Source organism: Heloderma suspectum, chromosome 2 (genome assembly GCF_057233095.1).
Source record: "Heloderma suspectum isolate Gila_16-S chromosome 2, 16-S_ref, whole genome shotgun sequence".
In the NCBI taxonomy this organism is placed as follows: Eukaryota; Metazoa; Chordata; class Lepidosauria; order Squamata; family Helodermatidae; genus Heloderma; species Heloderma suspectum.
The window spans coordinates 955,994-979,227 of NC_139459.1; the positions used below are offsets into that span (position 1 = coordinate 955,994).

A 23,234-nucleotide genomic window follows, 5' to 3' on the forward strand; every position below is an offset into this window, starting at 1 on the left:
TCTCAGATCCCGTAATCACTTTTTTAAAACCCTGGGTTTTTAGGAATCCCATTACTCAGATGAAACGGATTATCTAGATCCACCTTCAATCAGGGTTTAGGCCTGGTTCCAGGATTTGATCTGCCACCGCCCTCTCAAGCACCTTGCCCAGGGAAGGGATTATAGAATCATTAAATAGTACGGTTGAAAGGGGCCTACAAGGCCATCGAGTCCAACCCCCTGCTCAATGCAGGAATCCAAGTCAGAGCATCCCTGACAGGTGGCTGTCCAGCCTCGTCTTGAACGCCTCCAGTGTGGGAGAGCCCACCACCTCCCCAGGTCATTGGTTCCATTGTCATATTGCTCTTACAGTCACGACGTTTTTCCTGATGTTCAGCCAGAATCTGGCTTCCTGCCACTTGAGCCCATGATTCCGTGTCCTGTACTCTGGGATGATCAAGAAGAGATCCTGGCCTTCCTCTCTGTGACAACCTTCCAAGTACTTGAAGAGCGCTATCCTATCTCCCCTCAGTCTTCTCAAGGCTAAACATGCCCAGTTCTTTCAGTCTCTCGTCATAGGGCTTTGTTTCCAGTCCCCTGATCATCTTTGTTGCCGTCCTCTGAACCCTCTCCAGTTTGTCTGCATCCTTCTTCAAGTGTGGTGCCCAGAACTGGACACATTACTCCAGATGAGGCCTAACCAGTGCTGAGTAGAGGGGAACTAGTACTTCCCGGGATTTGGAAGCTATGCTTCTATGAGTGCAGCCCAAAAGAGCATTGGCCTTTTTTGCAGCCACATCACATTGTTGGCTCATCTTCAGCTTGTGATCAACAACAATTCCAAGATCCTTCTCGCTTGTAGTGTGGTTGAGCCACGTATCCCCCATCTTGTAACTGTGCCTTTGGTTTCTTTTTCCTAGGTGCAGAACTTGGCATTTCTCCCTGTTAAAGGTCATTCTGTTGTTTTCTGCCCAGCGCTCCAGTCTATCCAGATCACTTTGAATTTTGTTTCTGTCTTCCAAAGTATTAGCTATGCTGCCCATTTGGTGTCATCTGCAAATTTGATCAGCATTCCCTGCACCTCCTCCTCCAAGTCATTCATACAAATGTAGAAGAGCACTGGGCCCAGGACTGAGCCCTGCGCTACCCCACTCGTTACCTCTTCCCAGTTTGAGAAGGTCCCATTGATAAGCACTCTTTGAGTCCGATTCTGTAGCCAACTGTGGATCCACCGGATCGTTGTTTCATCTAGCCCACTTTGAGCTACTTTGCTCATCAGGATATCATGGGGCACTTTGTCGAAAGCTTTGCTGACGTCGAGGTATATGATGTCTACAGCATTCCCAAGGTCCACAAGGGAGGTGACTTGATCAAAAACTGAGATCAGATTTGTCTGGCAGGACTTGCTTTTGACAAATCCATGTTGGCTTCGAGTAATCACGGCATTGTTGTCAAGGTGCTTCCAGATGGATTGCTTTATGATCTGCTCCAGAATTTTCCCTGGGATTGATGTCAGACTGACTGGTCTGTAGTTCCCAGGTTCCTCCTTTTTACCCTTTTTGAAGATGGGGACAACGTTAGCCCTCCTCCAGTCATCTGGCACTTCCCCCGTCCTCCATGATTTCTCAAAGAGAATAGACAGCGGTTCTGAGAGTTCTTCTGCCAGTTCCTTTATGACTCTAGGATGCAGTTCATCTGGCCCTGGAGATTTGAACTCATCCAAAGTCATTAGGTGTTCCTTGACCATATGCCTGTCGATCTCCAGCTGCAATCCTGCCCCTTCAGCCTGTACTTCGCCTTTGCCAGGGGGGTCATAGACCCTCTTTTGGGAGAAGACTGAGCCAAAGTAGGAATTGAGCACCTCTTCCTTTTCTTTGTCATCTGTTATCGTTTTGCCATCCTTATTTAATAGCTGAACCACCATTTCTTTCCTCCGCCTTTTACTATGCACGTAGCTGAAGAAAGCCTTTTTGTTGTTTTTAACATCCCTTGCTGACCTCAGCTCGTTCTCAGCTTTAGCCTTCCTGACGCCATCCCTGCAATTCTGTGCTATCTGCCTGTACTCTTCCTTTGTTGCTTGGCCTTCTTTCCACTTCCTCTATGTGTCCTTTTTTGTTTTCAGGTCATCCCTAAGCTTTTTGTGAAGCCACATTGGCTTCTTCTGTTGTCTTCCACCTTTTCTTCTTGTTGGAATTGCTTGTAATTGTGCCTTGAGAATTTCCTTCTTTAAAAGTTCCCACCTATCTTGGACTCCTTTTCTCGCCAGCGTCGCTTGCCATGGGACCTCACTGATCATTGTTCATTATGATTACATGGTGGTGCTTGTGTGCAAGAATCATGAGGACCCTGCTTCTGATCCAAGCTTGCACACCATGGTGTGGCACAGCATGATGGGTCCATGCTGCTTTTTATGGTGCACTCCATAGATAAGGGAGTAAAGTGTGACGTAACCTTTGATTTTAGGTGTTACATGTAAAAACTGTTCAGATGATTGACGAGGATCTGTTCTTCATATACCTGTTGTTGTTGTTCCTTGCTCCAATGAGCACATGCTTTTTAGAGGCCAGCCAGTATAGAAGGATGAGAGCTGTTTTGATTTTGCATTTGGAGAAAGAGGCCTGGTAAACATATCACAACAGTCCTGGGTTGTGAGTATGGCAGCGTGCTGGTGAACAGTGCCTGATCACCTGTGCTGTGAGTGGGAGCATTGAAACAACCCAGGGATGTTCTGGCCCCTTGCTAGTTTGTTGAGACATAAAACCAGGAACTCGGGTTTGTCTATTCACAGTCAACCCAGAGAAGTAAGCCACGGTTTGGTTTGGGATTATTTCCCAGGCTTGTTCTGGAAGAGACAAGCCAGACTTTCTTTTTTGCACATCACAACAAACAACAAATTATTCTCTTTGAGAAATCATGGAGGATGGGGGAAGTGCCAGAAGATTGGAGGAGGGCTAATGTTGTCCCTATCTTGAAAAGGGGTAAAAAGGAGGAACCTGGAAACTACAGACCAGTCAGTCTGACGTCAATCCCTGGGAAAATTCTGGAGCAGATGATAAAGCAATCCATCTGGAAGCACCTTGAAAACTGCCGTGATTACTTGAAGCTAACATGGATTTGTCAAAAACAAGTCCTGCCAGACAAATCTGATCTCAGTTTTTGATCAAGTCACCTCCCTTGCGGACCGTGGGAATGCTGTAGACATCATATACCTCGACTTCAGCAAAGCTTTCGACAAAGTGCCCCATGATATCCTGATGAGCAAAGTAGCTCAAAGTGGGCTAGATGAAACAACGATCCGGTGGATCCACAGTTGGCTACAGAATTGGACTCAAAGAGTGCTTATCAATGGGACCTTCTCAAACTGGGGAGAGGTAACGAGTGGGGTAGCACAGGGCTCATTCCTGGGCCCAGTGCTCTTCTACATTTGTATGAATGACTTGGAGGAGGAGGTTCAGGGAATGCTGATCAAATTTGCAGATGACACCAAATTGGGTGGGATAGCTAATACTTTGGAAGACAGAAACAAAATTCAAAGTGATCTGGATAGACTGGAGTGCTGGGCAGAAAACAACAGAATGGCATTTAATAGGGACAAATGCCAAGTTCTGCACCTAGGAAAAAGAAACCAAATGCACACTTACAAGATGGGGGATACGTGGCTCAACCACACTACAAGTGAGAAGGATCTTGGAATTGTTGTTGATCACAAGCTGAAGATGAGCCAGCAATGTGATGTGGCTGCAAAAAAGGCCAATGCATTTCTGGGCTGCGTTAATAGAAGCATCGCTTCCAAATCCCGGGAAGTACTAGTTCTCCTCTACTCAGCACTGGTTGGGCCTCATCTTGCGTCCTGTCTCCAGTTCTGCGCACTACACTTGAAGAAGGATGCAGACAAACTGGAGAGGGTTCAGAGGAGGGCAACCAAGATGATCAGGGGACTGGAAACAAAGCCCTATGAAGAGAGACTGAAAGAACTGGGCATGTTTAGCCTTGAGAAGACTGAGGGGAGATATGATAGCACTCTTCAAGTACTTGAAAGGTTGTCACAGAGAAGAAGGCCAGGATCTCTTCTTGATCATCCCAGAGTGCAGGACACGGAAGAATGGGCTCAAGTGACAGGAAGCCAGATTCCGGCTGAACATCAGAAAAAACCTCCTGAGTGTCAGAGCAATACGACAATGGAACCAATTACCTGGGGAGGTGGTGGGCTCTCCCACACTGGAGGCCTTCAAGACGAGGCTGGACAGCCATTTGTCAGGGATGCTCTGACTTGGATTCCTGCATTGAGCAGGGGGTTGGACTCGATGGCCTTGTAGGCCCCTTCCAACCCTACTATTCTATGATTCTATGAAATCTCCAGGGCCAGATGAACTGCATCCTAGCGTAATAAAGGAACTGGCAGAAGAACTCTCAGAACCACTGTCTATTCTCTTTGAGAAATCATGGAGGACGGGGGAAGTGCCAGATGACTGGAGGAGGGCTAATGTTGTCCCTATCTTCAAAAAGGGTAAAAAGGAGGAACCTGGGAACTACAGACCAGTCAGTCTGACATCAATCCCTGGGAAAATTCTGGAGCAGATCATAAAGCAATCCATCTGGAAGCACCTTGAAAACAATGCAGTGATTACTCGAAGCCAACATGGATTTGTCAAGAACAAGTCCTGCCAGACGAATCTGATCTCATTTTTTGATCAAGTCACCTCCCTTGTGGACCATGGGAATGCTGTGGACATCATATACCTCGACTTCAGCAAAGCTTTCGACAAAGTGCCCCATGATATCCTGATGAGCAAACTCGCTCAAACTGGGCTAGATGAAACAACGATCCGGTGGATCCACGGTTGGCTACAGAATTGGACTCAAAGAGTGCTTATCAATGAGACCTTCTCCAACTGGGGAGAGGGAACGAGTGGAGTACCGCAGGGCTCAGTCCTGGGCCCAGTGCTCTTCCATATTTGTATGAATGACTTGGAGGAGGAGGTGCAGGGAATGCTGATCAAATTCGCAGATGACACCAAATTGGGCGTCTACATTTCTGTGCAGAGAGCTGTATTTTTCACATACAGTGCAACCCCACCTCCCTTTCTGTTCCTCCTGTTCTTTTTGAACATGTTATATCCTTCAATTGCCGTATTCTAACCATGAGAGTCATCCCACCAAGTCTCAGTTATACCTATCAAGTCATAATTTCCCTCTTGTGTTAAGAGTTCAAGTTGGTTCTGTTTGTTTCCCATATAGGCTACGTATTTACGTAGCCTAATACGGCAAAGAGCAGGGGCGCAAATGGCATAGCGGCCGCCATTTGCATCCCTGCTCTTTGCCGGGATAGGCTACATAAATACTTACGTAGCCTATCATGGCTGCAAGGTCGCAAATGGCGGCCACAGCAGCCCAGCCACGGCCGGCCAGGAGACCAGCTGCCGCCAGAGCCGCCCCAGGTAAGTTCCGTCCTGGGGGGATTCCGCAGGGTGGCAGGTGAACGTTCCGCCACGGATTCCCAGGGGCCTGTTTCTTTAGAATCTAAAGAATCCGGCCTCACTGGAATCGGTGGCAGAATTCTCTGCCATCCCTAGGCATGTTCAGCGTTCAAAAGGCTGACGGGAGATAGGATAGCGCTCTTCAAGTGCTTGGAAGGTTGTCACGGAGAGGAAGGCCAGGATCTCTTCTCGATCATCCCAGAATGCAGGACATGGAATCATGGGCTCAAGCGACAGGAAGCCAGATTCCGGCTGAACATCAGGGAAAACTTCCTGTTAGAGCAATACGACAATGGAACCCATTACCTAGGGAGGTGGTGGGCTCTCCCACCCTGGGGGCGTTCAAGGCGAGGCTAGACGACCATCTGTCAGGAATGCTCTGACTTGGATTCTTGCATTGAGCAGGGGGTTGGACTCAATGGCCTTGTAGGCCCCTTCCATCCCTAGTATTCTATGATTCTCCCTCTTGATCCCCCTTTCAGCTCAGGGTTTGGAGTAAATGCCAGATCTACTCCAATCTACGCAGTTCCCGATTTCCATGCTTTGTTTTGTATGCACTGACAAAACAATTTACAATGTAATGCCAGCTCACATTCACGCCCAGAGGCTGCATCACAAAAATCATGGCCACAAGTCTCAAACATAGTTCCGAGCCATGGATCCTCATGATTTTTGCAAGCAAGTGTCCCAAATGCACTGCTTAATCATACTGCACACTTCGTCCTGCCCCAGCTGGGCATTGTGCCATGCCACCCCCCCCCCCCAGCCTTTTGCATTTGGCACTACTTTGGTTTCCCCTTTATAGCCTGTCAGCAACTGGTCCAGCTGCACTGTCTGCTCTCATCCATGGTTTGGCTGTGCCCAGAAAGAACGCCTAACCCTGCTCGCACCACTTCTTGCCCGGCGGAAGCAGAGGTGCCATCTGGGCTGGCTTCCTGATGCTGTCCAGAGCTGCAACCTGACAGGCCTGGCCTCGCGCTGCCAACTGATTTGACTCCCACTCATATGAAGTGTGTGTGTGTCAATTACCTGGCCATCAGCTGTGCTTCCCAACTGGAGCATCACATGCAGAAATGTCTCACTTCCAAAGGCTTCTGTTTGCCTGTGTGGGGCTTGGGTCATGTGTCCCACCTTTCAAGATCCTTGGAAGCCCAGCAATGGATCCCGCCCCACCAGTCCATTCCGAGTGGGGGTGGAATACCAGGCTCTATGGTGCAGCCAGTGTCGTGGCCCCACATTTTGAAGGGTAAGTCAAGCCGGGCCGTTCCCAGGCCTTTCTGCCTGCCAGGGGTTGGGCCTAGGCAGGAGCCACAGTTCCCCTTCCCAGGGGCCAGGGGAGCACCTCAGCCACAAGGGGAGGACAGAATTCGAGTCCTCTGTTCCGAGGGAGAAATGGTGGACTGGGGCCTCCCTCTTTCCTAATGGTCTGGCAACCAGCTTGCCTTGGGCTAGGGGCAGATACCAATTTCCTGCTTAGTGTGGGAATATTTTACCCACGGCGGGGGGGCCTTCAGGACCTCCCCATTTGAGGGAGAGCTGGACAGATGCCCTGTTCTCACACTTACCTTGCCAGCACAGGCCTCGAGCCATGCCAAGTTTGTTTTAGCTCACCAGGAAGTACTCATGCAGGTATGCCATACACACATCCTCTGGTCCTTGTATAGCCCTCTCCATTTGTAAACTGGGTGTGCCGTACAAGAACACTCCAGGAGACTAACTGTGTGTGTGTGTGTACACGTGCATGTGTGTGGGAGTTAGAATAAGGCTTCTGCCGACGGTTAAGAGACCCCCACCTTTGCTGAAAAATATTTTGGGGGGGGGGAGAAATCAAGACCAAATGCCCTCAGCAAGCCAAGGTCTGCGCCTGCACGATGCCACCCCCCGCCCCCGGTCACTGACAGCAGCAATGCAAGTGGGGCACCCCCCAGCTCACCAAGGCAGGGGCTTTGAACAGCTGAGGGAAAGCAAGCAGCTTGGGCTCAGGACACATTCCGGGGCAGATGGGCCGCCGCTCTGGAAATCTGGTGTTGGGTGGTGGATCTGGCAGTGTTGGGAGCATGTTACCTAGCGGCATCTGTGCTGCCTGAACATCCCACCTGTGATGTCTGACTTGGAGCTAGGAAACCTCTGGGAAAAGCCAGTCTCTGTGAGGGGACAGGCCCTACACAAACCCCCCTCATGTGCAAGGCGAACAGGTTGCCCTGGTTTGCTTTGTTGGGAAGAGAGACACCAGGGGTGGGGGGAGGTGGGAATTCTGTACTGGGGGGCATCCTCTCAGTTGCACAGCAGCATTCCACGCCTTTTCCCAGTGACCTGGCTGCCCTCCACTCCTTTGCTGGAGGTTTTCAAGCGGCAGCTGGACAGCCAGTGACCAGGGATGCTGCAGTTGCAAGTTTCCTGCACTGAGCAGGGTGGGTAGTGCTAGGTAAGATCAGCCTTCCCTAACCTGGTGCCCACCATGTTTTAAGCTACAACGCCCATCACCCCCAGACAGCATGGGCAATGGTCAGGGTTATGGGAATTGTAGTCCAAAACGCCTGAAGGGCACCAGGTTAGGAAAGACTGGTCTAGATTCCCTCCAAGACCCCTTCCAACTTTAAGATTCAAGCAGAACTTGGCCCCCCATCTCACCTCCCTTTTCCTTGGAGCCCACCCTGTCCACCTGTCTTCCGCCTCTGTCGCTCCCTCATCCTGCGACCTGCTTTAGACTCCCCTTGAGTACCTCTCTCCACCTCGGTGGCAGAAAGAGGAGCAGAAAGGGCCACACTGCTTCTTGCAAGGGGCATCAACCAGGGCCCAGCACAGGCCTAGCACCCCGACGGGAGCCTCTGTCACAAGAACAGCTGCCCCTTAGCGCAACAGGTCCAGAGGCCACAGCAGCAAGGTCAAGATCCGAGCAAGAAAGAAACCACACACATTCCCTTCAAGCCACAGCTCCATGGATTACATCTGCCCCCCGACACACACAATGCCCCCCCCAGCCAACCCACATTGCTCCTGTCCCAAGGCCCAGACACACACACACACACACCCCTTCTCTGTTCAGCTTGCTTTAATATCTGGGCTGGAAGGCAGGGCAGTGCAGAGACAGCGCCCCAGAGGGGCCAGCACAGGCCTGGGGCCACAGGACTCCCTTCTCCTGGAGGTGCGGGTTGGACCACAGTGTGGGTGGGGGAGGCCGGGGGGAGACAACGGCTCCAGCCCCTCAGAGGTTGTTCAGTTCCAGCAGCGTCTGATCCAGGACTTGGTGAATGCTGACGTTTTCCTCTTTGGCACTAGCCAGGTTCTCTGCAAACACAAGGCAGGCAGGCACCCAGGCACATCCACAGCGAGAACAAAGCCCTCCCCCCACCAGACAGGAGGAGGAGGAGGAGGAGGAGGAGGAAGAAGAGACACATGTGCGTGTGCACACACACACACACACACACACACACACACACACACACCAAGGGACAGTTCAGTTTGACAGCTCCATAGGCGAGCATCAGCCCCTCCCAGCAGCTCCAAGGGCAGCCCACATTTTGCACAACGTGGAGGGCCCTGCCCCAGATGCCCAAGAGCAGCCCTCTCAGCCACGTGGCCCTTGGGAACAGCCAGGCCCAGAGCCCCAAACGCCCCGCACTGACCAACCATGACGCAGCTCGGCTGAGGGCGCCGATCTGTGAAGAACAGGCGCAAGACAGCAGCAGCAGCTCAGAGAGATGGAGAGGCGGGGGGGGGGCTACCAGGACGGAGTCCTACCCCGCTTGCTCGCTAGAGGACGTGGCAGGGCGCAGCTGTCCCAGGAGACCCCGCCCAGCAGCGCAGGCCCAGGAGGAGCGCTGGGTGGCCTGTCCCCGTCCCGCCCCCATCGGGCTGGGAACAGGGCCTCCCCCCCAGGAAGGTGGCTTTCTGGTGGCACTGGCAGGCAAGCCCAGGCCAGGCTCTCCCTCACCACCATGGTCCCCCCTCCCTGAAGCGAAAGGGCTCCCGGGGGCAAGGCAGGGCGGGGGGCTGGGCGACTCCAGAGGTCGTGGAGCACCACCCGCAGTTCGCTGGCCAGGAGATGGGTTTTCTCCACCTCCTGCCAGGAGCTCGCTAGAGGAAAGAGAGACGTCAGTGGCAGCAGGAAGGAAAAGAGAGAGACGAAGACGGAGGGAGGGAGACCCGTCAGTGCAGGGGAAGCTCGCCACCTCCTGCCACCTCTGCGCTCACTGTCCCGCACTCTGGGGAGGCCCCTCTCTGTCTCTTGCGCGCACACGCGCGCATTCTCCTGTCTGCTCCCAAGAAGCAGCAGCAGCAGAGCCCTGTCTGCAGCTGGAGGTGCCTGCACGCCACGGGCCCCAGAGAAGTCTCCGGCTCCAGCTCCGTCCCCATCCCCGTTGACCTAGAACCACAGGAGCCGGCTGGTGCCAGAAGGTGGGGTGACTTCTACAGGAGCTGCAGCTGGCCCCAGCAGGCAAGTGAATCCAGGTTCACTTCGGCCACCCAAAGGAGCGGGTTCGGAAAAGAGCCACCTCCACCCAGGGCTTAGAGGCAGGGGGGCTGGGGGGCTGACACCTGCCCAGCAGCGACACGGACCCAGGGGGAAGTCCTGCCCCCCAGCCACAGGCATGTGGGATCTAACTCTGAAGGGAGGGAATCCCTCCTTGGCTCTTCCTCCCCCACACAGCCCCTGGGCCAGAAGCAGCTCAAGGCAGACCTGAAGTGTGGAGAGGGGCAAGAGGCAGAGGCGGCACAGTGGCTGGCCGGGCACAGCGGTCAATGTGCAGCGGGCACAGTCAGCGCAGTGGAGAGAGAGAGAAAGAAATGGAGGAGAGACAGGCTTTGCGGAGACCGTTTATTGACCCAAAGGCTGGAAAAAACGAGAACGGCGTCATGAAATGGACTGTGGAAGGACAGACGAATGGCAGACAAGCAGAGCAAGGGGGGGAGACGGCAGGGGCCTTGCAGCTAGCCTGGGCGATCACCCCCACCCCCACCCAAGGGTGTCGCAGTCCTCCCTGGCCCGCCCACCCCGGACAGGGCAGCCTGGCCAGCTAAGCCCCCGAACTGCCTCCGTGGCCTCCCCCCTGCTGTGCCTGTGAAGGCACTTCTGGCATGGAGAAAACACGCCCCCCACGGCCTCGAGAAGGCCTGGCCACCCCCTCGCCCAACACACGCACACAAAGGAACGCTCTGGGGCATGCGAGGGGGAGCAGCTGGGGGAGCGCCCTGGAGAGGGCGGGCGGGGGCAGACAGACTGACAGACAGAGGGGGGGAGGCAGGAGGGGAGGGAACGGTGGTGCTGCGGGGGGCTCAGAGGGAGGTGATGTCATTCAGGGCATTGTCCAGCTCCTCGCTGATGGCCTTATACTTCATCTTCTGGGCATAGACTTCGTCTGCAGGGGGCGCGGAGGGTGGATGTGGGGAGTGAGGCACAGGCCGAGCAGAGTGGTGGGGGGGAGAAAAGAGTGAACGTGAGAGGGCGTGGAAAAGAAAGGGAGATGGTGGCTGGGATGGAGAGGTGGTGGAGCTCTCACACAAAGGCATCGCCTGGCACAGCCCCCTCCCTCTCACCCGCCCCCCCGCCTTGTCTGCCCCTGGGCAGCACTCCCAGCCCATCACCCAGGCCTCTGCCCCACTCCCCCCACCTCCAGCCGACAGCTTGGGGTGCAGAGGGGCTCCTCACCTTCCAAGTCGTCAATGGTCTTCTCCAACTTTGCCACAGACCTCTCAGCAAATTCTGCCCGGGTCTCAGCCTGGGGGGGGGGGGGGGGGGGGAGAGAAGAAGAGGTGAAGAGCACGCTGAGGGGAGGTGAAGAACTCTCCTGGTGTGCACCTAGGTCCTGGGGGGGGCTGCCCCCAGAGACTGGGCCTTCCCAGTTGGGGCCCCCTCTGCTGCCTCAGGATTTCTGCGGATGTGGTGTCTGAGCTGGCGGCTGCTTTAAATCGGATTCTATGGATCTTTGGCTGCTGCTTGCTGCGAATGTCGCTGCTCAGTGCGTGTTGTGAGCTGCCTGGGGAACCACTGGTGAGAGGCAGCACAGCAGTATTTTAAATAAATGCATTTACGTTCTGTCTTGAGGGGGAAAACCTCGCCTGGACTGCTCGAGGTGGCGTGCTGGACTCTTCCTCGTTGTGCCAATATCAGGCGTGCTTCCAAGTAAAATAAAGAGTTCCTTCTGTGGAGGGTTCTTCATCCGACTGCTCGTTCGCCCACCAAGAACCCCTGAGAAGGGGGGGGCTGTTCTGCTCCAACCGGGCATCATGTTCCTTCATTATGTGTCCCCCCCCCCGCCTTTGCATTTGCAGCGGCCTGCGTCACCCTCTGCGTATCTGGCAGCGACTGGTCAGGCCTCGGCGCCATGCGCTGTCCCAGGAAGGCGTGCTCTCCAGGCTGTGCCACCAGCTCTTCCCAGCTCAGGAGATTTGTCCCTGCAGCTCTGCTGCTGCTCTGGCTGGCAGCATGCAGGCCTGGCCCAGCACTGCCTTTTCACCCCCCCGCTAGCTGGTGTCTCTCATCCCTCCCTCCTTTACCTGATCTTATTCTTACTATATTTTAAGATGCTGCTGGCCACTTTGGGGGCCCCTTGGTCAAACAGCAGTGTACCAATAAACGGTAACCCCACCACCGATAAACAAGGTACAATGTTTGCCCCGAAAGCACCAGCCGTTGCTTCCAGAAGGCTCTGGGCACTTGCAGTCCAGCCTCGTGCATGTTTATTTGGAGGCGAATTCTACTTTCTAAATGAGCCGGCATAGGACTGCAGCCTCCGTCGCCAAGGGAGAGATCCTCTTCAGTACCCTTGTGCATGCGCAGAATGCACTAGGAGGGAATTTCTGTCCTGTCTCCAGCAGGCATCACTCTGCCGTGCAGCAGGCGTAGGAGCTGAACAGCCACAGGAATCATACGCCCAGGTTTTAGAGCGGGACACTCTTAATGGCGGACCAGCGTGCTTGGAGTGTTTATGCTGATCTTGGAAATCCAAACAGGAATCTGAGAGCAGGCTTAGGAGGAGCCACCCGCCCGCAGCAAAGTCTCGGTCTTCTCCAGGCAAGGCAGCCCTGCGGTTCTGGAAGCGGCCTTTCACCCCACCACCTCTGGGAAAGCAGGGAGACAAACAGCGACGTCGCTTCCTCCAGAACTAAGGTCAATGCTCTCAAGGATGCCTGCCTGCTGGGCTCTCTTGGGGGGCGGGGGGGTGAGAGAGAGAGACTGCCTGCCTGCCTGCCATCAGTGCCTGCTCAATGCAGAGCTCTGCGCTTTGCATTGAGCCTCTTGCCCTCCCAGCCGTCCAAAAGTGTGTGGGGGGGGGCAGCTCCCACCCAGAGAATCATAGAATAGTAGGGTTGGAAGGGGCCTATGGGGGAGCATCGATGAAGTTGCAGGCTAATGAGTGTGGGCGGGAGGCAGGGGGGAGAGAAAGAACCTCCCTTGGCCCCTCCCAATGCAAAGAGCAGCTGAAGGGGGATTGTCCGGGCAGTAGCAGGATGAAAGGGTTAAACTCTCCCACCCTGCCCACTACGGTCTGAGTCCTGATCCAGGCCCTCCCCCACCATGGGGGCTATTTTTCTTTTGATAATAATCTATCTCACGTAATAGATATGTGAGGTAATTGGGCCCTCAGTCTTCAAGTGAGTGTGGGAAGGGAGGGGGCCGCAGCGCAGCAGCACAGCCCCTGCCTGGCATGCAGGAGGCCCCCGGCCGCACCTGCAGGTCGGGGCCAGGAACAATCCTGCCTACAATCCTGGAGGGGGAGCCGCTGCTGCCGCCGGGCCGTGTGGGCCACACTGGGCTACCTGGGCTGAGGAGTGGCGGGTGGACTCAGTGCCAGGCAGCCTCCTGGGTCCCCCCTTCACTCACACAAAGCCCCCCCCCCACGTGGAGCAGCCCCACCTCCAGCTGCCCCTTACCTCCTTGAGCTTGTCTGTCAGCAGCTTGATCTCCTCCTCGTATTTATCTTCCTTGGTGGAATACTGGGGGTGAGGGCAGAGAGAGACGGCGTCAGGGGCGGCCCTGCTCCCCCGCGAACAGGCCCCTTGCCAGAATGGACCCGGCCCATGCGCCACGGCGCTCTTACCCACCGCAGTCCCTCCGCAGAAGACCCCCACCCCTCAGACAGGCCTCCCTCCAGCCCTTGGGGCTGTCATAGAGCCCGTCTCCCCCAGCCCCTAGCCTGGCCCCTCCCTACCTTGTCCGCCTGGGCCTCCAGGGACTTGAGGTTGTTGGTGACAATTTTCAGCTCTTCCTCGAGGTCACCACATTTACTGTGTCCCAGCCAGAAAGACAGAGGCAGGCGCAGAACAGAACCGGGGAGCGGGGAGGGGGGAGAGGGGGAGAACCAGTTGAAAGAACAGAGAAGCACCCGAGGGGGGGGGGAGCAGCAGTTCTCCTCCGGAGGCGGCGAGAGGGAGCCTTGCTGGGGCACCCACGCCTGCCAAGCCCTGCCCCCTGGCCTTGGGGATCCTTGGGGTGGGGAGGCCAATTATGGCTACAAGGCAGCCAAGGAAGGGCCGGTACCCTGCAGGTGCTCTTCCGCCCTCTGGATCTGCCCGTGGCATAGAGTAGGGCTGAGCCCGGGTAGCCAACGGCTACTCGGGGAGGGGGGCAGAACCACCAGGAATGGCTCACGTCAGAGCACAGATCCATCCTTGCTGGAGACAAGCACATCTGGGGGTTGCCTGTCCCCAGTGATCCTGCTACTCCCGGGGACTGGCAAGGGGAGGGGGGCGGCCAGGTAGGCACAGCCCTTACAGGCCAGGAAGGTCGGGTAGAGGGCCCCACCTCATCTCTCCCAGGCCAGGAAACGCCCTTGGGAGGCCCAGGGATCAAGCCAACCCACTTCTGCCTGGTGAAGGAGACTCTTTGGCAGTAGGGCTGGGAAACCCCCCACCTCTTCCTCCGCCAACAGCGAATCATAGAATAGTCGGGTTGGAAGGGGCCTCTAAGACCATTGAGTCCAACCCCCTGCCCAATGCAGGAATCCAAGTCAGAGCACCCCTGACAGATGGCTGTCCAGCCTCGTCTTGAACGCCTCCAGTGTGGGAGAGCCCACCACCTCCCTAGGGAATCGGTTCCATTGTCGTATTGCTCTAACAGTCAGGAAGTTTTTCCTGATGTTCAGCCGGAATCTGGCTTCCTGTCACTTGAGCCCATTATTCCGAGACCTGCAATCTGGGATGATCGAGAAGAGATCCTGGGCTTCCTCTCTGAGGGAAGCTCTCCCCACTGTCCACTCCCCGCGCTGCACCTTGTCCCTGTTACGGATCCCACATTGGGGGAAATCCAGAGGGCCAATGTCGTTTTCTTCCTTCTGCCTTGGTTTGCACCGCGGACTCTCCTCAAGAGCAAGCCCACCCTGAGCTTTAAAGCAGCCCCCACAAAGTGTGCCTTTGATGGACAGAGAAAGCCACACACTCCCTCCTAAACACACACACACACCTATCCCTCTATCTCCCACAGCTATTCCCTGCCCCCCCATGATGATCTCCTGCAAGCCGGAAGGGTGCACAGTGGGGCCAAGTTGCGCCTCTGCCCAGGGGGCAGGGGGCTCCACCCCAACCGCTCCCCCTCGCTCTCTCCACCAAGAGCCAAACATCACCACCAGCAACCTGAATGCATGGCTCTGCGCCGACGGGGGGTGGGCATGGCATCTGAGCCTGGCCCAGAACTGAGAAACTTGGCAGGATGGGGCCAAGCGGAAAGGAAGAGGAGCGCCAGATGGATGAGGACAGGAAGCAGACTGAGGAAGCCTGTGCAGCTCAGGCGGAGTGAGCGAGAGACAGAGAAAGAGAGGTTGGGGCGGAGGCGGAGGCCCCCACTCAGTACCTCTTCCTCGGCAGCCATCAGGGATTTGAGGGCCTGATCCATGGTGCGGAGCTCCTCTTCGAGCTGCCTCATGCGACTGGGGAGGGAAGGCGGGGCAGGCCATATTTAGCTGCAGGTGAGGCCCACATGCTCGAGGCTTGAGCACCCCCAAAGTATAGGGCAGAGCACCAAGGGTACACTGCAGAGACCATCACAACTCACAACAGGAAACATTCCAGTGAAATACATGTGCGTTGAATCTAAGGGCCAAGACTGGAAAGTGAAAGAAGCTTTGCTCCTTATTGGCTCTAATCCTGCCAGCCCATCTCCGCAGTAAAATGGTGACACGCTTTATTCTAAGGCGGGGGGAGGTGGAATCTCCTCCAAGGGTGGGTCATCCCCTGCAACCTGCCTGACAGTGCACAAGGAAACAGCTGGACAAACCAACCCCGCCACAAGAAGGCCGACCACTCAAAGGGTCCCCATGACCCCGGGGCCCTGCAGCAGCAGCAGCGCTTTCCTCCCCATAAGGGCGTGCGGGAAGGGGGCAGCAATGCCCTCGCTCGCCCCAGCATGGCCGCAGGGCCTGCCCCCGGACCAGAGAGCGGGGCAACGGGCAGGCTGCCAGCTCTCACGCTGGGCGGGGCGGGGCGGCACGGGCCTCTTCTGAAGCAACGCGGAGAGGGAAAGGGCCTGGAGGAGGAGAGGCGGACCCGCCCTCACTCCCCTGCCCCGCAACCCACAGGAGCAGGAAGAGAAGGGCTGTCCCAGGGCGTCAGGCCTGGGCCTGCTGTCAAGCGCCAGCTCCATGTCCTCCCGAGGGGCAGGGTGGCTCCCCCCCCACAGGGACGGGCAGGGGCTCTGACCACAGAGACGGCGCAGGCTCCGCTCCCGGTCCGGGACATGGTCACGACCCGCAGCATCACTCCAAGGGCCCCGGCTGGCACACCCTGAACGGAGCGAGCCGAGGGGCCCTGCTGGGCTGGCACTCACCTCTCGGCTACCTCCGCCCTCTCCTCGGAGCGCTCCAGATCCCCTTCCAGGATCACCAGTTTACGGGCAACCTGCCAAGCCAAGCAGAGAGGAAGGTCGTCCGGGGTCCCCGGGGCGGGGGGGGGGGGCCCTCCAGAGGCGGTGGCAGCGGCTCCGCTCCCCCGTCTCTCATCCAGCCCATCAGACCCTCAGCCCGCCTCACCTCCTCGTATTTGCGGTCCGCCTCTTCCGCAATGTGCTTGGCTTCCTTCAGCTGCATCTCCTGGAGCTCCATCTTCTCCTCATCCTTCATGGCTCGGTTCTCAATGACCTTCATCCCTCTGGGAGCAACAACCACGGGGTTAGCAAAGGGCCCAGCAATCTGGCCCAGCAGCAGCACCTGGTCCCTGGGCCCCCTCAGAGCCTTCCCACCCCCAAGCCTGGGCCAGGCTACAGGCATCTGCCAGAGAAGCTGAGGGACCAGAGGCCCCAGGCCCCTCGCGATAAGGCTCCCTGCTCCCCCGCTTCCTCCTCCTCCTCCTCGACCCGTGTGCACAGGGGCTACTGGCCGGCTCCCTTCAGCCTTGGCCATGAGGAGACCAAAAAAGGAGGGGCTCCGAAAAACTGCAACAGCTCTCAGCTCACCTCTGAGGCACGCAAAAGCAGTGACACGCGCCCCCCCCCCATCTCAGGTAAGGGTCAGATCACATGCTCCGGACTCAGGAGGCCCTGGGCGCAGTGCCTGGCACCTCTGCCTAAGGGTTTTAGGCAGCAAAGCACTTTTCTGCCAGGAGCTGCTGCCAACCAGACAGAGAGAACTGGGCCTTGCGAAAAACTGCTCCGCGTGCCCCCTGGAGCCACCTGCCACCCCACCCACTCCTCGTAAGTTGCGCCAGGGGCAGAGGAGGGTTGCGCCAGGAGCCACGGCCATCCCGGCCCCAGCCCTGGCCCATGTGGCTGTGCAGCAGTCTCCAGGGGCCCATGCCGAGTTAGCTTTCAAGCATCTCACAGATCCATCACTGCTCCGAAGGGCCTCAGCAGCAGCCACGCCATTCCTGAAGGCACAGCATGGGGCACTGCAGCGGGAAAGCCCGCCTGCCCATAACGGCAGCTGCAAAGACCTGCCCCGCCAGGCGCTCCACGGGCTAGACGTGGACGAAGCGTCATTGCAACCCCGGAAGCCGGAGGCTGCCTGGCGCAGGCAGTGCCAAGACCCGTTGCGAAGACTGAAGGAGTTGTGGCACCTGACACAGCGGGGCCAGACGCTACCTCCGCCTCCCTCCACCCCGGACACATGGAGGGTTTCATGACACTTGCCCGCCCAAACAGCACACAACCGAGGCACTTCAGCTGTGGGCACCTGCTTAATGCACTGGCTGCCAGTTGTTTTCTGGGCCACATTCAAGGTGCTGGCTTTGACCTTTAAAACCCTATACGGGTCCGGCCCAGCCTAATTCAAGGAGTGCCTCCAGCAACAACAGACAGGCTGCTCAACAAGATCAGCCTCGGATGGCCTTCTCTCTGTCCCATCAGCCAGCACAGCTAGGCTGGTGAGGAGGGACAGGGCCTTCTCTGTGGTGGCCCCCACTCTGTGGAACTCCCTCCCTAGGGAACTCCACCATGCCCCCTCTTTAATGAGCTTCCGCCACGCACTGAAAACTTGGTTGTTCAAGCAGGCATTTGGGGTGGGTTAGGGTATTTTTAAACAATGTTTTAATGTATAATTTTACTATTTTAAATTGTACTGTTGTACATCGCCCAGAGTGGCCGGGTGACCAGCCAGATGGGGGATTACGAAATTTAAATACATACATACATACATACATAAATGTGATCCGCGGGGCCATTTTTGTGGCTGATGAAAATGCAGCATGGAGAGAAAGCGGCTACATCACCCCCCACCCCAGTTTTGTGCCACTGGGGGTAACAATCATGGCACTTTTGCCGGGAAGTGAAGCATGTGGGGAGCGCGTGCCTCTTTTGCAAGCTGAATCGTGCCCCTGGAAGCCTCCTGGAGGGGCGATGCTCCCTGGAAACATGGGCACGTGCTCCCCACACACCTCAGTTCCCTGCGAAATTGGAGCAATTTTAGCCACCACAGCAAATTCGATGGCAGTGGGGTGGGGTGCTGCCCTTGGTGCACGGGGGGGGGAGGGCCCCCCGACCCCTGAAAGTCGCCCACCCCTAGTTTAAAGCAAAACAGCTGCATTCTCTCTGCCCAAGCCAGCTCAAAGCAGAGAAGGAGGAGGGTTTAATCAGCCTAAGCAAATGAGAGTTCAACATCTAATTCACCTGGTTCTCTCCCTGCCTTTGTGCAGGTTCTGCCCACCTTCACTGAATGGCTGAGCCACAGTTTCCAGGACAGGTCTGCTCTAAACCCTTAACCTTCCAAATAGTCCTGTTAGAGCCCTCATCCTGCTGTAGGTCTGATTTCTCTAAGAAATTCACCGAGACACTGGAAATTTAGCACTAGACACCATGAAAGACATCTCCATCTACAGCTTATATCATGCAGCCACCCTACTCCTGTGTTGTTTGTTTGGGGCTGCCCCTGCCTTCATAGAATCATAGAATAGTAGGGTTGGAAGGGGCCTACAAGGCCATCGAGTCCACCCCCCTGCTCAAGGCAGGAATCCAAGTCAGAGCATCCCCGACAGATGGCTGTCCAGCCTCATCTTGAACGCCTCCAGTGTGGGAGAGCCCACCGCCTCCCTAGGTAATGGGTTCCATGGTCGTATTGCTCTTACAGTCAGGAGGTTTTTCCTGATGTTCAGCCGGAATCTGGCTTCCTGTCACTTGAGCCCATTCTTCCGTGTCCTGCACTCTGGGATGATCAAGAAGAGATCCTGGCCTTCCTGTCTGTGACAACCTTCCAAGTACTTGAAGAGCGCTATCATATCTCCCCTCAGTCTTCTCTTCTCAAGGCTTAACAGGGCCAGTTCTTTCAGTCTCTCTTCATAGGGCTTTGTTTCCAGTCCCCTGATCATCTTTGTTGCCCTCCTCTGAACCTTCTCCAGTTTGTTTGCATCCTTCTTAAAATGTGGTGTCCAGAACCACAAGGGAGGTTACTTGATCAAAAAATGAGATCAGATTTGTCTGGCAGGACTTGTTTTTGACAAATCCATGTTGGCTTCGAGTCATCACGGCATTGTTGTCAAGGTGCTTCCAGATGGATTGCTTTATCATCTGCTCCAGAATTTTCCCAGGGATTGATGTCAGACTGACTGGTCTGTAGTTCCCAGGTTCCTCTTTTTTACTCTTTTTGAAGATAGGGGCAACATTAGCTCTCCTCCAGTCATCTGGCACTTCCCCCGTCCTCCATGAAAGAACAGACAGCGGTTCTGAGAGTTCTTCTGCCAGTTCCTTTATTACTCTAGGATGCAGTTCATCTGGCCCTGGAGATTTGAACTCATTCAAAGGAATGTGGTGTTCCTTGACCATATGCCTATCGATCTCAAGCTGCAATCCTGCCCCTTCAGCCTGTACTTCGCCTTTGCCAGGGGGGTCATAGACCCTCTTTTGGGAGAAGACTGAGCCAAAGTAGGAATTGAGCACCTCTGCCTTTTCTTTGTCATCTGTTATCGTTTTGCCATCCTTATTTAATAGCTGAACCACCATTTCTTTCCTCCGCCTTTTACTATGCACGTAGCTGAAGAAAGCCTTTTTGTTGCTTTTAGCATCCCTCGCTAACCTCAGCTCGTTCTCAGCTTTAGCCTTCCTGACGCCATCCCTGCAATTCTGTGCTACCTGGCTGTACTCTTCCTTTGTCGCTTGGCCTTCCTTCCACTTCCTATATGTGTACTTTTTTTGTTTTCAGGTCATCCCTAAGCTTTTTGTGAAGCCACACTGGCTTCTTCTGTTGTCTTCCACCTTTTCTTCTTGACAGTTCTCTCCTTGGTCCCCTCTGCTCATGGATTTTGTTTAGCAACGTGACACTGAACCCCAGGCCTTCTGACACGCTGCTGCCTGCGAGGAGAGTCAGACTCTGGTCACTCTACAGCCACCGTGTGCCTTGGCCTGGCAGGTCGGAAGCCAGCCGCTCCTCTGGCCTGGACTCCTGCTCTCTAGACAGGCAGCTGCTTTTTGGTCCCATGGCCTTCCTTGTTCAACTCTCATTTTCCATGCCTATGTCCTGTTTCTTTTGCTAGAAGACTTCTCGCTTGCCCCCTGGGGCCTTCTAATCCCGCCCTCCATCTTGTAAGGCCTCGGGCACAAGGAACACGTGAAGGATCTCCACACGCTTTCGCCTCAGAGCAGCGTGGTCGGGGGCTCCAAATATGACCTGAACGGCAGCATGGAGGGAGGGGCTGGACCCTCTCCCATGATCTAGAGCTGTTATTAGGCCTCCGCAGGAGTCAAAACATTCTGAGAGGCAATCACAGACCCTTCCCACCACATGTAGCTTTGCCCTGAAACTGCTGTTGGCCATGCCTGCCACAGAAGTCTGGTGTTCCACAGGAGTGGTGGGCACGTGGCATGGTCGCTGGTCTCTTCAGCTCCCCAGGATGCTTTTCCTCTGGCAGCTTTGAATAGGGAGCTGGCGGTGGCCGCAGTCAGGACTGAGGGGGCCAACTCCGCTTCTGCTGACCAACCCCAGCCTTTTTAAAGCAACTTGACCACCTGCAGCTGGGTCGGAAGATGGCAGGGGGGTGGGGAGAAAACCAGCTGCCCAAGGCCAGCCTGAGGCCAGCAACCCTCTAGAACCAGAGAGCACCCCTACAATGCAAGCAATCCACAGCAAGGCCACAAACACAAGTCAAAACATCAAGCATTCAGCCAGGGTTCAAGCAGGTCCAGAGGGACCCCCCACACACAGTGGGTCTCCCCAGCCCTGCTCCCCAAAGCCCCCTACCTCTCACTCTCATCAGCCATCTTCTCTGTCTCCTCCAGCTTCTGCAGCGCGGTGGCCAGGCGCTCTTGCGCTCGGTCCAGCTCCTCTTCTACCAGCTGGATGCGGCGGTTCAGAGATGCCACATCAGACTCGGCCTGTGAAGAACAAGAGCCCAGGGGTTGCTCAGACACACACACATGCATGCATGCATAACGCGCAAGCCTCTCCAGAGCTGCCTCCCCGCCCCACCTCCAAATACCCCTCGGTCCCACCACAGCCTACATCTGAGCTCCCCACTCCCCATGCCATCCAGCAGAAGAGGTCCCAGGGCGACGCTGCCTCACCCGACACACAGCCACCGTCAGGGTGGTCGCTCCCGCCTCAAACGCCTCCCCTCCAGTCTGCAAAATATGCAACCCTAGGAATGGACTGGAGTTCCTACAGCACCTGAAGCTGCTGGATACCAAGCGTGGCCCTCAGTCCATCGAGCTCAGCACCACCAACATGGACTGTTGTGCTGTAGCCTTCCCACCCCCAGCCCTCCCCGGAGGCGCCAGAGAGCTACGGAGCCCCTCAGCAGTGACCAAGGAGGCCAAAGAAACTCCATGAGATGCCATCTGCGGTGCAGCCCCCTCAGGGCCCAAATGCGCTGCACCTCGGCCCAGACCAGCCGTGAGGGCCCTGGCCCAGACCTGGGTGCACTACAGGCCTCCCCACTGCCTGCCAGGCAGCCCATTCCCAGCCTGGGAAGCACCCCTCACCTCAGCTTCTCCATCCCCCTCCCCAGTCATCACACTCGCAGCATCTTCTCAAGCCCACACTGCCTTGGGCCCTTTCTCCTCTCCCTGCTTTCTCTCGTGTGAAACTCTTTCCCTTTAAACTCTGGATACTGGGCAGTTTTAAACTGCAAAAAATAAATAAATGAGTTGGCCTCTTCTTGGACTCATTTTAGGAAATCAGTCTTTTCTCTCTTGCCGTACTATTTGGGGTGTGCTTTTTTATTATCTGCTTCTTTCCTGTTCATGCAGGTTCCCTTTTTTTGGCCAGGTGGGTGGAGAGAGGCTGTAGTTCAGTGGCAAAAGGGGCCATCAGCTTTCCATGCAGAAGGCCTCACTCAGGTCAGTCCCTGGCCACCTCTCAGTCATGGCCTTCTGCAGCTCCGCCAGAAAGTGGCTCTCCAGGGTTTTAAGCAGTGTAGACCACAGTGGGCAACTCACGGCCCTCCAGATGTTTGGGCCGACAGCTCCCACCTGCCCTAGCCAGCATAGCCAATGGTAAGGGATGATGGGACTTGTGGGCCAGAACATCTAGACAGCCACAAGTTGCCCACCCCACTGCAGACAGACTGGGTCAGGTGGGCTGATGGTCCGACTGGCAAAAGCCCGGGGCACGCATCCCCTCCCCCTCGCCTTCCATCTTGGGCATTTCAGGCAGAGAACCTGCAGGCAGGGACTGGGTCTCTGCGTCCCAATCTCTGTACGGCGCCTAGCACACCTTAGGCACTTTATAGAGGACAAATGACGATGGGGGGGTGTCATTCTCTCATCCGCCCTCCCAGGAATGGCTATGGTGGGAGGTCATTGTGCTCCCAGCTTTGCGGCCCCCTGCACGGAGGCCAGTCACGTGGAGTGGAGGAATGCCAAGGGCAACCATATCAATCACAGCCTTTGCATCGCCAGGTGCTGGGGGCCGGGGGAAAGGAGCGAGGCAGCGGAAAGGCTGTGGCTGCAGCAGCCAGGCCCCCTTCGCACGAACACCGCAAGCCTCAGCAGGGGTGGGCAACTTGGGCCCTCCAGACGGTCTGGCCTGCAACACCCTTCACTCTTGGCGATGCTGGCTGGGGCTGGTGGGAGTCACAGGCCACAGCTTCCAGCGGGCCGCCGTTTGCCCACCCCTGCAGGACAGGCCTGGCTCACTGGGGCCCTCAGCTGCCTCAGGAGCCTCGGGGCTCCAGAACCTCTGCTCCCCCCGGCGGCATCCCCCCCCCCGCCGGCACGAGGCTCGCGCCCAGCGGTCAGGCCGCAGCAGCCCAGTGGGGTCAGGGAGCAGAAGCAGCAAGGCGAGCGCAGGAGAGCAGGATGCCTGGCCTGCGCTGCGGTGACTAAACCAGCAGGAATGCCTCCGGAGCAGATTCACTCCCAAAAAGGAGATGGACAGGCGAGAGCTGCTTGCAGAGCGGGGGGGGTGGGTGGGTTTCCTGTTTATG

The 23,234-nt window shown here is 56.2% G+C and overlaps 1 protein-coding gene across 6 annotated transcripts in view; it reads right to left on the reverse strand.

Annotated features, from left to right (window-relative positions):
* Positions 1-8,490: 8,490 nt before the first annotated feature.
* Positions 8,491-23,234, reverse strand: part of TPM2 (tropomyosin 2) — a 28,278-nt gene continuing 13,534 nt past the window's right edge. For 2 of the 6 annotated variants that reach the window (XM_084832711.1, XM_084832714.1), the window contains 7 exons: positions 21,050-21,183; positions 16,421-16,538; positions 16,219-16,289; positions 15,247-15,322; positions 13,332-13,394; positions 11,107-11,176; positions 8,491-8,744 (listed from right to left, as the gene is read on the reverse strand). In XM_084832711.1, coding sequence (XP_084688837.1) covers positions 8,662-8,744; positions 11,107-11,176; positions 13,332-13,394; positions 15,247-15,322; positions 16,219-16,289; positions 16,421-16,538; positions 21,050-21,183 — 615 coding nt within the window. In that variant the 3' untranslated portion in view covers positions 8,491-8,661. Of the gene's footprint in view, positions 10,817-11,106; positions 11,177-13,331; positions 13,395-13,609; positions 13,686-15,246; positions 15,323-16,218; positions 16,290-16,420; positions 16,539-21,049; positions 21,184-23,234 lie in introns of all 6 variants that reach the window. The other 4 variants (XM_084832712.1, XM_084832713.1, XM_084832716.1 and 1 more) reach the window with 3 other exon arrangements.